At 46.6% G+C, this 15,887-nt stretch overlaps 1 protein-coding gene across 1 annotated transcript in view; it reads left to right on the plus strand.

The window, feature by feature from the left end:
• The window catches only part of VAX2 (ventral anterior homeobox 2), a 98,517-nt gene that overhangs the window by 74,919 nt on the left and 7,711 nt on the right, over positions 1 to 15,887 (plus strand). Inside the window, 1 exon segment of the mRNA XM_033159600.1 lies at positions 13,515 to 13,699. Within this exon segment, the coding sequence (XP_033015491.1) occupies positions 13,515 to 13,699 (185 nt within the window).

Here is a 15,887-nt window from a genome sequence, read left to right on the forward strand (position 1 = left end):
CATGCCCCCAAACAGAAACGAAAGGCGTTCTGCTTTCTCGTGTCTCCTGTGAAAATGGCTCTTTCCCACAATCAGCCATCAGTTAATCAATGTTTTCATTGTACAGCATCACACAATTGTTTTCATTTAAGAATAAAAGATCTGTCAACTCAGTCCAAGGCCTTTGCAATTCAGCATCTCAAAACGAGGACAAATGCCAGTGGCGTACAACCCACCAACATATTCCTCAACTTTTGCTGCTGACAAAATTCCCTTTTATCTGAGAACGGAGAAATCCTGGCACAGCCAAAAGGCCATATCAGCGAGGAATGAACCCCAAGAGGCTAAAGAATGCAGATACAGATCAATATATTCATCACAGACTCCCCCAAACTTATTATATTAATAATATAATAATAATAATGACAATAGTAAACTGATCATTTTATATCTGCCAAATTTAACCTCTGAAACTATTCTTCCGAAGTCAAAATGAACTTAACCATTTTAGAAACCTGCCCAATAAATATAGGAGGTAAAATGTAACTCGCGAGGGGAGACGTTTAAACATTTTTCTTCTTCTCCAAAATATAAAATCTGACTTCGCCATGGAATCTGCTTGAAGTACTGGCAAGTTGACCGGTCTGTTTTTCAAAGACCGTTTTAGTTTTCATTATCCTTGGGTCAACCAGAATTCCTGCAAAAAGCTCCACATCCATCCATAATTTTGTGGAGCTGCCAAAAGAAGGAAGAAATGGGTATAGGTTGCTCCTCTTGTCGATCATTTCCTTCCCACATAGTTTGACCAACCTTCCATTCCCCATAGATTGCAGTTTAAATGAATAATTTGCCTACGGTTATAAGGAAAAGGTGTCAGTTGTCAGGCCTGACATGTTTCCAAGGAAGGATAAGATAATCTTAGGAACTAAACTTGAACCTCTCAGAAGTTGGTTGTTTCCTGCGTCCAGAAATGGCAGCCCTTCCCCCAACCTCTTGTTCACCAGGCTGGAAAAGGCTGGACTACGGAGCCTTTTGGGAAGAAAACACTGGTTTCAAAAACCTCACCAAACTGCACAGCGTCAGTTCCCTCCACTCTGTTTCCCATCACTCTGGAAGTAAAACCATTTCTACATTTCAGAGCCTGTTGACAATTTATAAGATGATGGATTTGATTGACAGTGGGAGTTTATATCAAGCACCTTTAGCCACAAAGTTCACAGGGCAGTTCACAAACATAGGCATAGAGATACAATAAATAGCATCTTCTCAGATGTTTCCTGGATCATACCTCTTGCGCACCTGTCAGATTCACCGGTGCTCCTAAAACCATTGCCCTCCCCTTGGGTGTGTACATTGCTGCTGGTGTGCATCAGTGTTCTCGACTTTTGTTGTTGTTCAGTCATTTAGTCGTGTCCGACTCTTCGTGACCCCATGGACCAGAGCACGCCAGGCACGCCTATCCTTCACTGCCTCTCGCAGTTTGGCCAAACTCATGCCAGTCGCTTCAAGAAAACTGTCCAACCATCTCATCCTCTGTCGTCCCCTTCTCCTTGTGCCCTCCATCTTTCCCAATATCAGGGTCTTTTCCAGGGAGTCTTCTCTTCTCATGAGGTGGCCAAAGTACTGGAGCCTCAACTTCAGGATCTGTCCTTCCAGTGACCACTCAGGGCTGATTTCTTTAAGGATGGTTAAGTTTGATCTTCTTGCAGTCCATGGGACTCTCAAGAGTCTCCCCAGCACCATAATTCAAAAGCATCAATTCTTCGTCGATCAGTCTTCTATATGGTCTTAAAGGTTGCCGCACCGCACGGAAGGGGTGCCGGCCAATCGCGCCCGCCATCTTGGGTGGACTGCGCATGTCCACACATGCGCAGTCCACCCAGGAGGCTGCGCACACATCATGACGTCACGGCACATGCATCATGACGTCAGGGCGCGTGCGCTAGGGAGCGGTGCATCGCCCCCCGGGGAGGGGTGCCTTCAAGTTTGCCGCCCGGGCGGCAAAGCGGCTCACTACGCCTCTGCCTACAAGGAAGCCACTTTTTCCACACAGTGCAGAGTTAAACCATGGAACTCACTCCCACAAGAGGCAATGAGCAACCCAGATGGCTTTAAAAGAGGATTAGACAAATGCGTGGAGGAGAGGGATATCGATTCTCCTGTGCTTTTCTCTATGGACAGCGGCAGCCATGCTTCTGAATATCGGTTGCCGGAAACTACAGGAGGGGAGAGGGCTTCTCTTGTGCTTGGATCCTGCTCTCTGGCTTCCCATTAGGGCACCTGGTCAGCCACTGTGAGGACAGGATGCAGGCCCAGGGGGCCATTGGCCTGCTCCGGTTGGGATCATTTGTAGGCGGCGCTGTCGCTTGCAGAAATGTGGTCTGAGTTGCCCATGGGTAAACCGGTTTGTGAAGAAAACACATTATGGCACAGAAAGAAATGGGTGTGGTGGGCCGGATTATTTTGAAAAAAAAAAAAGATGAACAAATTCCTATGCCCCAAAATAACCCAGAGACGCATTTTAAATAAAAGGACACATTCTACTCGTGTAAAAACACGCTGATTCCTGGACCGTCCGCGGGCCGGATTTAGAAGGCAATTGGGCCGCATCCCGCCCACGGGCCTTAGGTTGCCTACCCCTGTTCTAGATCCCGCCACCCATAAGAGTGTGGGTGGTTAAATTTAAATCATACCTAATCTTTTCCAGACATCATCAATCAAATCATCTCAGATCATATCAAATCATATCAAAACAATCTTAACAAATCAACATATAAAGCATATAAAGGCTACAAAAAAACCCATAAAACTTAATATGTTTATCCATATTACAACTAGCTTATCCCTTTTACCGTCTATCTATTTGACGATTATGTCTGTTTTAATTTGAATCTCAATAAAGATTAAAAATTGGGGGGGGGGGGAGAGTGGGGTGGTTACTTGAAACACCCTTAAGTTGTCCATAGTCTTTGCTCCTTCCACATGTCCCAGGTAAATGAAGAAGGAAGTGGTTGTCACGATTTCGGTCTTTGTCCCATTGCCGGGACCACCAGTATCCGTTTTCAAGTGTAGACACTGCAGAGCAATCACTGGTGGCTGGCAATATTTTGACTTCTGCCAGGGATTCTTTAGCTGTGATCGCAGAATTGCAGGGGGTTGGACTAGATGGCCCTTGGGGTCCCTTCAAACTCTACAATTCTATGATAGCATCGATGACGTAATTCTTGGAATCCATCAATTCGCACCCGTTGCCCAGAACCTAAACGCAGAAAAACTTGCAAAAAGAGAGAAAAACTTGCTTCCAGTTTCGTGCAGTTTCCACCCCCCACCAATCCATTTAACTATTCATTATCCGAATCCCTTTTCCCTAAATTAAATGAATCCAAAAACTATTCCTCTTTTGTTGTTCCTCCAAGCCAGAAAAACATCAGAACATTTCTACTTAGAGACACATGGCAGTGGGGATGGGGACACACACACACACACACCACTTTGCTCTGCTTTGGATTAGGATTGGCTGAGTTGTGCTGAGGGTTGAGGCGATGACAGAAACACCTTTATAAATTTATAGATTCAAAGACGTGCGCAATGGGAGGGGGAGAGGAAAAAAGTGTGCGGCTTTGAGATTTGAACGATGAAATGTTTAAAATGGCCTGGCGTTTTGCAGTGTGGGGCAGCTGCGTCCCAGTAACCAAAGTGGATCAGGCTGCAGCATCAACCTGCAATGATATCGTATTTTTGGAATGAAAGCAGGTTTTCAGGAAGCTTCCCCCCCCAGTGGATCTACACCAGTTGCTCCCATTAAGGAGGGACAGCCCCTGGAGGCGATTCTGTAGTGGGGTGCTATGAGGCAAAGGGGAAGCCGATGGGCTCCAGAGGTGTAAATGACTACCATACTTTGAAAAGCTGGTATGATAGGTGCCAAACTCCCTGGGCTCCTGGGTGCCCAAGCACCCACAAAATTCCCCATGAGGAGGCCAAACACCCACAAATTTCACACTGCATGGCACCCACGGCTCTGGGCACCCATGGCCCCACGGCTCTGGGCACCATGGCTTCAGAGACAAGTTGGCACTCCGAGCTGGTATCACAGATTCAAGTTCAGGAATTTTGTTGAATTAATCGAGGGGTCGGCAACCTAAGGCCCGTGGGCCGGATGCGGCCCAATCGCCTTCTGAATCCGGCCTGCGGACGGTCCAGGAATCAGCATATTTTACATGAGTAGAATGTGTGCTTTTATTTAAAATGCATCTCTGCGTTATTTATGGGGCATAGGAATTCGTTCATTTCCCCCCCCCAAAAAAAATATAATCCGCCCCCCCACATGGTTTGAGGGACGGTGGACCGGCCCACGGCTGAAAAAGGTTGCTGACCCTGAATTAATCAAACTAAGTAGTTTTAACTGGATTTTGAGTAGACAATTAGTATGCAATTAATTGTGACTGCTTTGGATTTTGTTGTGTGAGTCAAGGACGCCTCTGTTATGAATGATACTTTTTATAGGGTAGAGTGGGGAACGTGGGCATAGCCAGGATTCATCTTAGCGGGGACAGACTTTATGCTGGGGGTGGGGGGAACAGAACCAAGTTATCCATGATGAAATTGGTTGGTTAGTTAAGTAATTTTATTCATTTACTTGATTGGGGGGCAGCTTCCCCCCTGCACCACCTACTTTGGGCCTAGGTGGGGGGTGACTTTTTGGAACCAAGGGGATTGCGACGAAGGAGGCAAGTAACTAGACAAGCTTTAGAATAAATCTGAAGGCAGCAATGTATAAGGAAGATTTTTAAATGTTTAATGTTTTGTTATGTTTTATATATGGTGGAAGCTTCCCAGAGTGGCTGCGGTAACCCAGTCAGCTGGGCGGGATATAAACATATTATTATATTATTATTATTATTATTATTATGGAATAAAGGTAAAGGGACCCCTGACCATTAGGTCCAGTCACAGACGACTCTGAGGTTGTGGTGCTCATCTCGCTTTACTGGCCAAGGGAGCCGGCATACAGCTTCTGGGTCATGTGGCCAGCATGACAAAGCCGCTTCTGGCGAACCAGAGCAGTGCACGGAAACGCCGTTTACCTTCCCTTCAGAGCAGTACCTGTTTATCTATTTGCACTTTTGATGTGCTTTCGAACTGCTAAGTGGGCAGGAGCTGGGACCGAACAACGGGAACTCACCCGCTGTGTGGATTCAAACCACCGACCTTCTGATCGGCAAGTCCTAGGACCTAGGCTCAGTGGTCTAACCCACAGCGCCAAAGGACGTCCCTATTTTCATCGGGGAAATGTTGGAGGGTATGGTATAGTATCAGTTGCATTATTATTTGCAGAATATGGATAGATATCTTTTCAAAATGAGAGCAAGAGCATTGAATGATTCTGAGGACAATCCTAGCTGTCTTATGAATGAAAAATTTGGCGTGGTGCAAGCCAATTTTGTGTGGTCCAGGGGGGGAAAGTTTGAGAACCACTGCCCTAGATCATTAGAAGCCAAAAGCCTGGTTTAAAAAGGAATGTTTTGGCCTGCCATACGCAATTTTGTTTGTTTTAGCCGCTTGCATTTCAAATTTTATTGAATGGACTCTTCTTTTAGATGGTTGCGTTTTAGTGTCCCTTCGATGCTTTATTTGGAAAGGCAGGGGACAGAAGTCCTAAACAGACACTGGGAACAAGCATGCTTCCCTCAGGTCAGAGATGCTCCTTTGAAGAAAAGGCTCTTTTGTGCAAAGGATTTTGCATGAATAGCCGAATGGCAGGTGATGGTTTGACAGGCTACTTTCTGCCGCGGCCATGGTCTATAATTATCCAAAGAGAAAGGGTGCAATATTCCTCCTCCTTTTTAAAAACAACAATAACAACCCAGTAACAACCTGTTATACGTGAGATTGAGACCCTGTTAAAAGGGATGGGCACATTTCCACAAAATAACAGTGCCAAAATCTGCAGGCATCGCAGCAGAAACTAGAACGGGGTTGAGGAAATAATATCTTATTCTGGTGGGGAATATGATGTGGTGGATTTCAGTCTAGGACGTGTTTTTTATGCTCCATTTGTTTTGCGTTTTACAATATGTATTGATCTATTGATTTTATATCCCAGCTTTTTGTCTAAGAAGCCCCACAACAACCCTCTGAGGTAGGGTAGGCTGAGATGGAGCAGCTGGCCCAATGGTCACACAAAGTGAGCTTCATGGCTGAATGGGGTTTTGAACCCGGGTCTCCCAGGTCCTAGTCTGACTCTCTAACCCCTGCACCACGCTGACTCTTTATATACCTTCGATTTTTAATATAGCTTTATGCACTGCAGCGCTTCATCTTGTAAAAGAAATCTAAGCCATTTTGATAAAATAGTATAAAAATCCATGAAATTATTGGAGGGTCTGTTTTGACATTTGTGTGTTTTGTTTTGTTTTTTGCACAAGACGTTTTTATTTATTACAAACTTCGTCGAAATTGCTTTTAAGGAAAAATTGCTAAGCGTAAAGTTTTGTCTTCCAGGACAAATGCATATACAGATGTTAAGGCTTGCAGGCAGTTGTCTCCGTATGGCATCGAAACAGACTTGGATAATTTATTTATTTTTTTACAGTTACAGGTGGGTAGCCGTGTTGGTCTGCTATAGTCAAAACAAAATCGAAAATTCTTTCTAGTAGCACCTTAGAGACCAACTGAGTTTGTTCCTGGTATGAGCTTTCGTGTGCATGCACACTTCTTCAGATACTGGTAGTTTCAACCTCTGTTTCAAAACCTCTGTTTCAAAACCTCCAATGAACGAGAGTACTCTGTTCCACAGTCAAACAGTTCTTGCCATCTGAAGAAGTGTGCATGCACACGAAAGCTCATACCAAGAAAAATGGATGTACTTGATCCATCAATAACAGCTTTTAAAAGTCTGATAGTCGTTTGCTCCTGCCTGCTACCCCAGTACACATAATTATATGTGTGCACCTCCTCCCAGGTAATCCCATTGCCCCCCAGGGAGTGGTACCTCCTACTTTGGGAACCACCGATGTAAAGGAAAGGAAGGGGGCTGGAAAAAAGAGGCAGTTTTGTTCCCAAATGCAAGTTAGGACTGGCAATTTTTAAATCTGTGCTTTACATATTCATTGTTCCTTAAACGTCTATCCCCTGCTGCCTCCCAAAGGAGCTCACGGTGCCACATACGAAATTGATAAAACAAATAAAATAAAAACGTATTTAAAGCACATAAGAACAGTTGCAGCTGTGTCCCACTTTTTCTCTCCAAGGAGCTCAAGTCCAATGATCTACAGCGTAGGAATCCCTGCTCAAGTTGAGAAGTGTAGTTTAAGAAGTATGAATGGGGGTGGAGATAATGGAAGTAAAGTTTTCTTACAGTGCCTCAATGCTATGCTAATACTAGCGAAGCAGCATTGAACTGTGGAGTGGAAAGGGATCCCCAAGGGTCATCTAGCCCAACCCCCTGCAATGCAGGAACCTCAGCTACAGTATCCGTGGCAGGTAATCCATTAACATTGAATTTTAAATTTGTATTTTAATCTGTTATTTTAAATTGATCGTTTTTATGTTTTCTTGCTGTGATTTTAATTGATGTTAGCCGCCCTGAGCCCGGTTTTCTGACTGGGAAGGGCGGGGTATAAATAAAATTATTATTATATTATTATTATTATTATATTATTATTATTATTATTATTAACATAAGGAGGCAGGATGGGCGTGAGGTTCAAATGGGCGATGGGAAGTTATTCTTCACACAATGGGTATTTGACCTATGGAACTAACTGCCACAAGAGGCGGCAAGGGGCACTGGGTTAGGTGGCTTTTGAAAGGGTAGGGCAAACCCATGGCGAATAGGTATGTTAATAGTTAACGGTCTGAATCCACAGTTGGAAGCAGCAATGTTTCTGAATCCCAGTTGCTGGAAGTCACAGGGGCACCTGGTTGCATAGCTAACAACCGTCCCTTTCTTTGCGGGTATGGGGGAATTTCCTGCAAAAAAAGGGAAGGTTGACAGCTATGCTGGTTGGCCGCAGTGAGAACAGGATCTGGACTGGATGGGCCATTGGCCTGATCCTGCAGGGTCTTCTTATTGTTGAAACCATTCCAATCAGCTAGTCAGTGTTGACTTCAGGCTTCTCTGGGGTTATCCAGGCTTAGTTATTCCGATCAGAAACACGCGTAGCTGATCCAAGCGGGGCCTGAAGTCCCCGTCCATCAGCTGACTGAGGGTGGCTTCAAGCACTGCTTGGATCAGCTTGGATCTCCCTGTGCAGCGTGACTTGAACTCAGGACCAAAACCAAAACCACTAGAATTACACAAATCCAATTGAAAAAAACAACATGTAAACGTAATAGGCTGTATAATAACAACTGTAAGGTTATTTACTAGAAACTACGGTACTTCTCAAAACTGAGGGATGTGGGTGGTGCTGTGGGTTAAACCGCAGAGCCTAGGGCTTGCCGATCAGAAGGTTGGCGGTTCGAATCCCCGCAATGACGGGGTGAGCTCCTGTTGCTCAGTCCCAGCTCCTGCCCACCTAGCAGTTCGAAAGCACGTCAAAGTGCAAGTAGATCAATAGGTACCACTCCAGTGGGAAGGTAAACGGCGTTTCCGTGCTGCTCTGGTTTGCCAGAAGCGGCTTAGTCATGCTGGCCACATCACCCGGAAGCTGTACACCGGCTCCCTCGGCCAATAAAGCGAGATGAGCGCCGCAACCCCAGAATCGGACACAACTGGACCTAATGGTCAGGGGTCCCTTTCCCTTTCCCTTTACTTCTCAAAATTAAATTCAGCTTCTCATAATGTCAAAATCAACATTGTGACATAACACATTAAAATGTAGCTTCTTCAGTTGACCACCGAGTCCGGCCTGTACAAAATGCAATTCCTATTTTGTCACTCCCGTAGTGCATTCATGTTCTAAATTCCCCTTCTCTTGTCTTTTTCTATCTGGCGTATTCCTGGGAAGAGTAGAACATTAAAACATTTGAACACTGGCACTGGTAGATGCTGGCACACAGGCAGACAAGGCAAGTGAAAGATACTCGGAGTCCAGTGTGATTTTCATGCTCTTTATTCAGCTCATAGTAGTGAGGAATGTAGTTCCCCCAAAACGTTTGCTTTATATACACTATTTACACAATGGGCCCCACGTGATTGGCTAATTCCGGGATACTCCTGTATGCCAATCAGAGTGCGGATTCACTTCCACCTGGAGCTGGATTGGGTGGCTCCTGCGGACCAATCAGACTGCTGCAATCTCAATCCTATTGTTCTGGGACCAATCAGACTGCTGCAATCTCAATCCTATTGTTCTGGGACCAATCAGACTGCTGCAGTTTGGATCCTATTCAACTCAGTACATAACAGCAAGGATTCCTGGATATTCCCCTGTTTCGCCCTAAGGGGGCTTCATCAGCTGTGCGTGGTTCATCACTGTATAAAAAGCTTCGTGGAACTTATTTGTGATAATGCCATCACCAGGCATCATGGGAACACCAGAGGATTGACAAGTGGCCTGATGTGGGGGGGGGAGGGAGTTTGAGCTGAGGCAGCTCATTGCACCCCTTGCCACCCTAGTTTTCTTTTCCTTGTCCACTGGGCGCCTTCTGCCTTTGTTGTTTGACTTGCAGCGTGTCATTTCAGCCGGCAGATGTCCCTTTGCCTTGAGGTCTGTTCACATCCTCGCCTTGGAGGCAGTGAAGTCGTTGCTTTTCCAACTGGGGGCAGGGACGGATGTCTTCGCCCTACGCAAAAGTGTTCACACCTTGGCCAGAGAGGGAACAGGAACAGCTTAAGGCAGAGCTTTCCAAACTGTGTGTCCTGAGGACTCCTTGTGTAGGGAGCACAAATGCTCCCCACACTCTTCCCAGGGCTGGAAAAGGGTTAGTTTAACCTCCAGTTTGCTAGTAAAACGGAATTACTGTGTCTAAAAAGTGCATTGCCAACATGAAAAGTTTTGGAAAGCTTAAGGGCTCCCACTGGTGTGAAGCTGGCTTGAGCTACAGCACATAGAAAGGTAGCATCTTCCAAAAAAGTACAGGATATATTTGCATTTTGGATAAGGGTTGTGGAGGAAACCCACCTCAGGAAATGCATAAGGAGTGTGAACACAGCCTTAGAGGAGCGTCTAAGGCCTCATTCATGCCACACATTTAAAGTGCTAGGATACTGCCAAAGATCTCTGGGAGCTGTAGTTTGCTAATGGCGCCGGGAGTTGCCGAAAAGCCCCTCTTCCTCCTCTCACAGAACTACAATTCCCAGAGTTTCCTGGGAAGAGGGAGGCATTGATTGCTAAACCACTCTTGGCGTTTGTGGACTTGGTGCCCAGGCATTCTCAATCTCTTTCAAGCCACCAGAACTGGGACGTGTTTCGAGATGGCAGCAATGTCTCTCTTTCCAGCTCGTGCCTAGACCACCCTTCACCTCAAAGGATCCCAGAGCAAGATGAACGGAACTCAGTTTCCAGAGAAGTAGGATCTGCATCCCTCTCTTGCAGGAAAAGGAACCATGAGTCCTGCGGTGCTTTAAAGGCAAAGAAACGTTTATCATCACATTAGTCAAGCCAAGCGATTTATTACAGTCACAGACCAGTAATTACCCTGGCATAAGAATTCATAGACCACCATCCACTGTCTTAGAGGCATGAAGTGTTCTCCTCAGTTGCAAGTCTACCACGGAGGAAGAATTGTAGACAGAGGGAAATGAGATGCAGGAAAGTTCAGCCCAGGTAATTTTGTAATTAGCGGTTGTAGGTTACAACAAACAGCCCTGCTGGTTGAAACAGAAGATGTTGGCATGGGGGATAGGATTGAGCTGGTTGATAAATTGCATTTTAGTCGTTTCACACTACAGTCTTCCATCGGTACGGCCACCTTACGTTCAATAAACCCCATAGAATGCCTTCCATATAACATCTAAAGCCACATCTTCAAAACCATGAGGACACAACTTCCACCCTCCTTCATTCAAGGTTTTTAAAGAGACATTGGAGGGCCATCTGTCAGGGATTCTTCAACTGTAATTCCTGCATTGCAGGGGGTTGGACTGGATGACCCTAGGGGGTCCCTTCCAACTCTACGATTCTGTGGTTCTGTGATTCGAGGAGTGTATAGAAACATGCAGCAACTCATCCCTTACAGTCTCAAATGCCTGTTGAAAAAGACACATTGTTGCGATATGCCGGAAGGGGCGTATTTCCAGCACAAGGGAGTTCCACAGCTGGGGGGTCACCACAGAAAGGCCCTGTCTCATCCCAAACCCTAGCACAGGGCTTGCCTTGCAGATCTTAAAGCTTAATAATAATAATAATAATAATATAATATATAATAATAATTTGTACCCCGCCCATCTGGCTGGGTTTCCCCAGTCACTCTGGGCGGCTTCCAACAAATTAAAATACATGAAAATATCACACATTAAAAACTTCCCTGAACAGGGCTGCCTTCAGATGTCTTCTGAATGTAAGGTAGTTGTTTATCTCTTTGACATCTGGTGGGAGGGCGTTCCACAGGGCGGGTGCCACCACCGAGAAGGCCCTCTGCCTGGTTCCCTGTAGCTTTGCTTCTCGCAGGGAGGGAACCGCCAGAAGGTCCTCGGAGCTGGACCTCAGTGTCCGGGCTGAATGATGGGGGTGGAGATGCTCCTTCAGGTATCCTGGCCGAGGCATTGCATGGACCTCTGGCTTCCAAATCTCATGCTACAATAAATACATTGGTTGATTTTATTTTATTTTTACTCTATAAGGGATCATGGGGGAAAAAGAATTGAAAGTAAAACAGACAATATCATAATGCTGTCATACAAATCTATGGTGCAAGGAGGGGGTTTTTTTCCCAGCCAGAATTCATCAGGACTCAGTTCCAGCCCCTCTCAGGTGGGCAACATTGCCATGATAAGAGAACGAGGCAGGTGTTCGAGGTGAGATCCTGCACCTCTTTTTCTAGAAAAATAGCACTGAGAGCAACCATATGTGAAATTCTGCACACAGTGTGGCTGCCTCACCTCAGAAAGGATATTGCAGAGTTGGGAAAGGTTCCGAAAAGTGCCCTCAAAATGACCGAGGGGATGAAGCGACCCCCCTATGAAGGAAGGTTGCCGTGTTTGTGACTTTTCAGTTTAGAGAAAAGGCGAGTAAGTGGCGACAGGATAGTAGTTTATACAATGATCCATGTCAGGGAGGAAGCGGAGAGAGAAAATATTAAAACATCCCACATGAAAGTGGCTCTCCCTCTCTCATAACACCAGCTCATAGGAGCCAACTCTTGTTGTTGTTGTCGTTCAGTCGTGTCCGACTTTCGTGACCCCATGGACCAGAGCACGCCAGGCACGCCTATCCTTCACTGCCTCTCGCAGTTTGGCCAAACTCATGTTAGTCGCTTCGAGAACACTGTCCAACCATCTCGTCCTCTGTTGTCCCCTTCTCCTTGTGCCCTCCATCTTTCCCAACATCAGGGTCTTTTCTAGGGAGTCTTCTACTTATGAGGTGGCCAAAGTACTGGAGCCTCAACTTCAGGATCTGTCCTTCTAGTGAGCACTCAGGGCGATTTCCTTGAGAATGGATAGGTTTGATCTTTTTGCAGTCCATGGGACTCTCAAGAATCTCCTCCAGCACCAGAATTCAAAAGCATCCATTCTTCGGCGATCAGCCTTCTTGATGGTCCAGCTCTCACTTCCGTACATTACTACTGGGAAAACCATAGCTTTAACTATACGGACCTTTGTCGGCAAGGTGACGTCTCTGCTTTTTAAGATGCTGTCTAGGTTTGTCATTGCTTTCCTCCCAAGAAGCAGGCGTCTTTTAATTTCGTGACTGCTGTCACCATCTGCAGTGATCATGGAGCCCAAGAAAGTGAAATCTCTCACTGCCTCCATTTCTTCCCCTTCTATTTGCCAGGAGGTGATGGGACGAGTGGCCGTGATCTTAGTTTTTTTGATGTTGAGCTTCAGACCATATTTTGCGCTCTCCTCTTAGGCCAACTCTTAGGGGGCCCTAATAAAATATTTGAGGGGGCTGCCCCCAGTTTATGGGCACTGCCATTCAAATGGTATGCATGTACTGTGCCATGTGATTGATTATGAGGGGTGGGGCTTACCTGCCCTCTCCCCCCCCCAATATTTTATTTAAGTTGGCACCCCTTGTGGACATCAAATGAAGCTGAATATTGGAAGGTTCAGGACAGGTAAAAGAAAGTACAGACAGAGGAAACACAGAGTTAATCTATGGAACTCTCTCCCACAAGAGGCAGGGGTGTCCACCAACATTAAAAGAGTATTAGACAAAGTCATGGAGGAGGGCTGTCGATGGCGACTAGCCGGGATTGCTAGGCTCTGTCTTCCACAGTTGGAGGCAGACCTGCTTCGAATACCGGTTACTGGAACCGCAGGAGGAGGGGAGAAGGTGCTCTTGCGTTCGAATCCTGCTTGCTGGTTTCCCAGGGTCAGACGCTTTGAGAACAGGATGCTGAACTAGATGGGCCGCTGGCCTGATCCAGCGTGGGCTCCTCCTTTTCTGATGACCTCCCTCAAGGCTCTGTCTTTGCTTTTGCCCCAGATGCCAAAGGGACAATCCGGGAGATCGTCCTTCCCAAAGGTCTGGACCTGGACCGGCCGAAGAGGACCAGGACTTCTTTCACCGCTGAGCAGCTCTACCGGTTGGAGCTGGAGTTTCAGCGCTGCCACGTGGTGGGCAGAGAGAGGACGGAACTGGCCCGGCAGCTCAACCTCTCCGAGACGCAGGTAAGGGATGGGTGCATTTGCCGAAGAAGGCATCGCTCTTTTCCACCCCACACTCTGATTCTTCCCCTGCTCCCTTTCATTCTCTCTCTCTCTCTCTCTCTCTCTCTCTCTCTCTCTCTCTCCCTCTCTCCCTCCCTCCCTCTCTCTCTCTCCCCCTCTCTCTGCTTTCATGACACAATGGGACTCCTTTGTCTTATTTTGAGCTTTAGCAAGCAACAGATGTTCCTTTGACTGCATCAGTACCCACAAGACACTCCGCATGAGTCACCCCAGGCAGGAAACTAGAGTCATGTGGCTGCGTGGTGTAATGGTTATAGAGTGCTGGGCCAGGACTTGGGAGAGACCAGGGGGAGGGAAATTCCGTTCAGTCACAGAGATGCTGCATAAAAAGCCCATGAGTTCCCCATGTCCCTAGCACTGGAAGCATGTCCTGAGGGCTGAGTCCTGTGGTGTCCGGAAGCAAATGAGCTTCTGGATCTTGTGAAATACTCAGAATCATAGAATTGTAGAGTTGGAAGGGACCACCAAGGGTCATCTAGTCCAGCCCCCTGTAATGCAGGGATCACAGCTAAGCAATCACTGGCTTGTGGCCATCCAAACTCTGCTTCCAAATGAAGGAGAGTCCATTACTTTCCGAGGGAGTCCATTCCACTGTCAAACAACTCCTACCATAAGGAAGCTCCCCCCCCACCCACACATTGTTTAGTCAGAGTCTCCTTCCTTGTCATTTCAATCAATTGGTTCAGCTCGTCGCCTCTGGAGCAGCAGAAAACAAGCTTGCTCCGTTTCCCGTGTGCAGGGGCGTAGCAAGGTAAATTGGTACCCGGGGGCAAATAATATTTTGTCACCCCCCCAGGCATGGAATGGTCAGGTGGTACCCAGTGCGGAAAATTTCTTGTCCCCCCCCATTGATCCCGCCCCCCCACAAAAATGGTTTTACGTTATTTCATATTTTCTTACAAAGGAATAATAACAAGTAATAATAATAATAAAACTTTTATTTATATCCCGCCCTCCCCGGTCGGGCTCAGGGTGGCTAACATCAGATACAGAACATTGGTATAAATCAAACAATAATTAAATTCCCTCCTAAAAACATCTCAAATTAAAGTCTAATTAGATGGCTTTCCATAGGGTTAGGGTTGGGAACAGTAAGTGTTCTCTGAACTGAAATTTCAGTCTTCATGACATAGGAAAACAGCCAAGTGAACAGCTATTTGGGTGGAGGAGGGTCAAGATATTAACCGATATGCATGAAATTTCATATATAGTTATATAATCGCTAGTATAGTAAGATAAGACCTTCGGAGCAGGCATTAAAAATAATAATTAAAAAATAAAAATAAATTTAAAATTTTTTTTAAAAATTTGTTCCTTTATAATTTGTCACCCCCTCCATTATGGAACCCGGGGCGGCCCGCCCCTCACCCCCCTTGCTACGCCCCTGCCCACGTGACATTTGAAGGTGGCTCTCATCACCCCACAGCCTTGTCTTCCCCAAGCTAAACATCCCCAATGCCCTTAAACGTAAGTCTTGCTCTCCAGCCCTTTTACCACCTCGAGGAAGAAGGAAAAGGCCACATCTCACTGTGACACCAAACGCATTTGCAAGGCCGGCTCAAGACGTTTTGCTGTCTGAGGACAGTAGAACACTTAGAGCCGCCCGTTCTGCGCAGCGTTGCGAATCCTGCCCTACTCCAATACAAACAATGGGGCACTGCGCAGCACCCTAGGGAGAACAGCAGGCAGTGGCGGAGGAAGGGGGTGCGGTGGGTGCGGTCCGCCCCCGGTGTCATCCCTGAGGGGGGTGTGACATCTCTGCCCCGCCCCCTGGGACGCTCCCCGCCCCTGGGTGCACAGCTAGCTCCACCTGTGCCAGCAGGGTAGAGGACAGGGTACGTGACACACAGCTACCTTCTCCAACCGAAGGGTCTGGTCAGAGAGCTCAGGAGGAAGAGCCTCCCAGCCTATGGTGCCTGAGGTAGCTGGATCACTCTGCCTAATGGTAGGAACGGCCCTCTTCATTTTTGCATGTAATAAGTCCTCAGCTGCATCCCTGGTAGAACCAGGGATTTATTTTTGTTTATTGCTTATTCATACGCCAGCTTTTCCTCCAAGGAGCCCCAAGGTTCTCTCCCTCTCATTTAACCCCCACAACAACCATGCCAGGTAGGCTAGGCTGAGAGGA

Source organism: Lacerta agilis, chromosome 9 (assembly GCF_009819535.1).
Source record: "Lacerta agilis isolate rLacAgi1 chromosome 9, rLacAgi1.pri, whole genome shotgun sequence".
NCBI lineage: Eukaryota > Metazoa > Chordata > Lepidosauria > Squamata > Lacertidae > Lacerta > Lacerta agilis.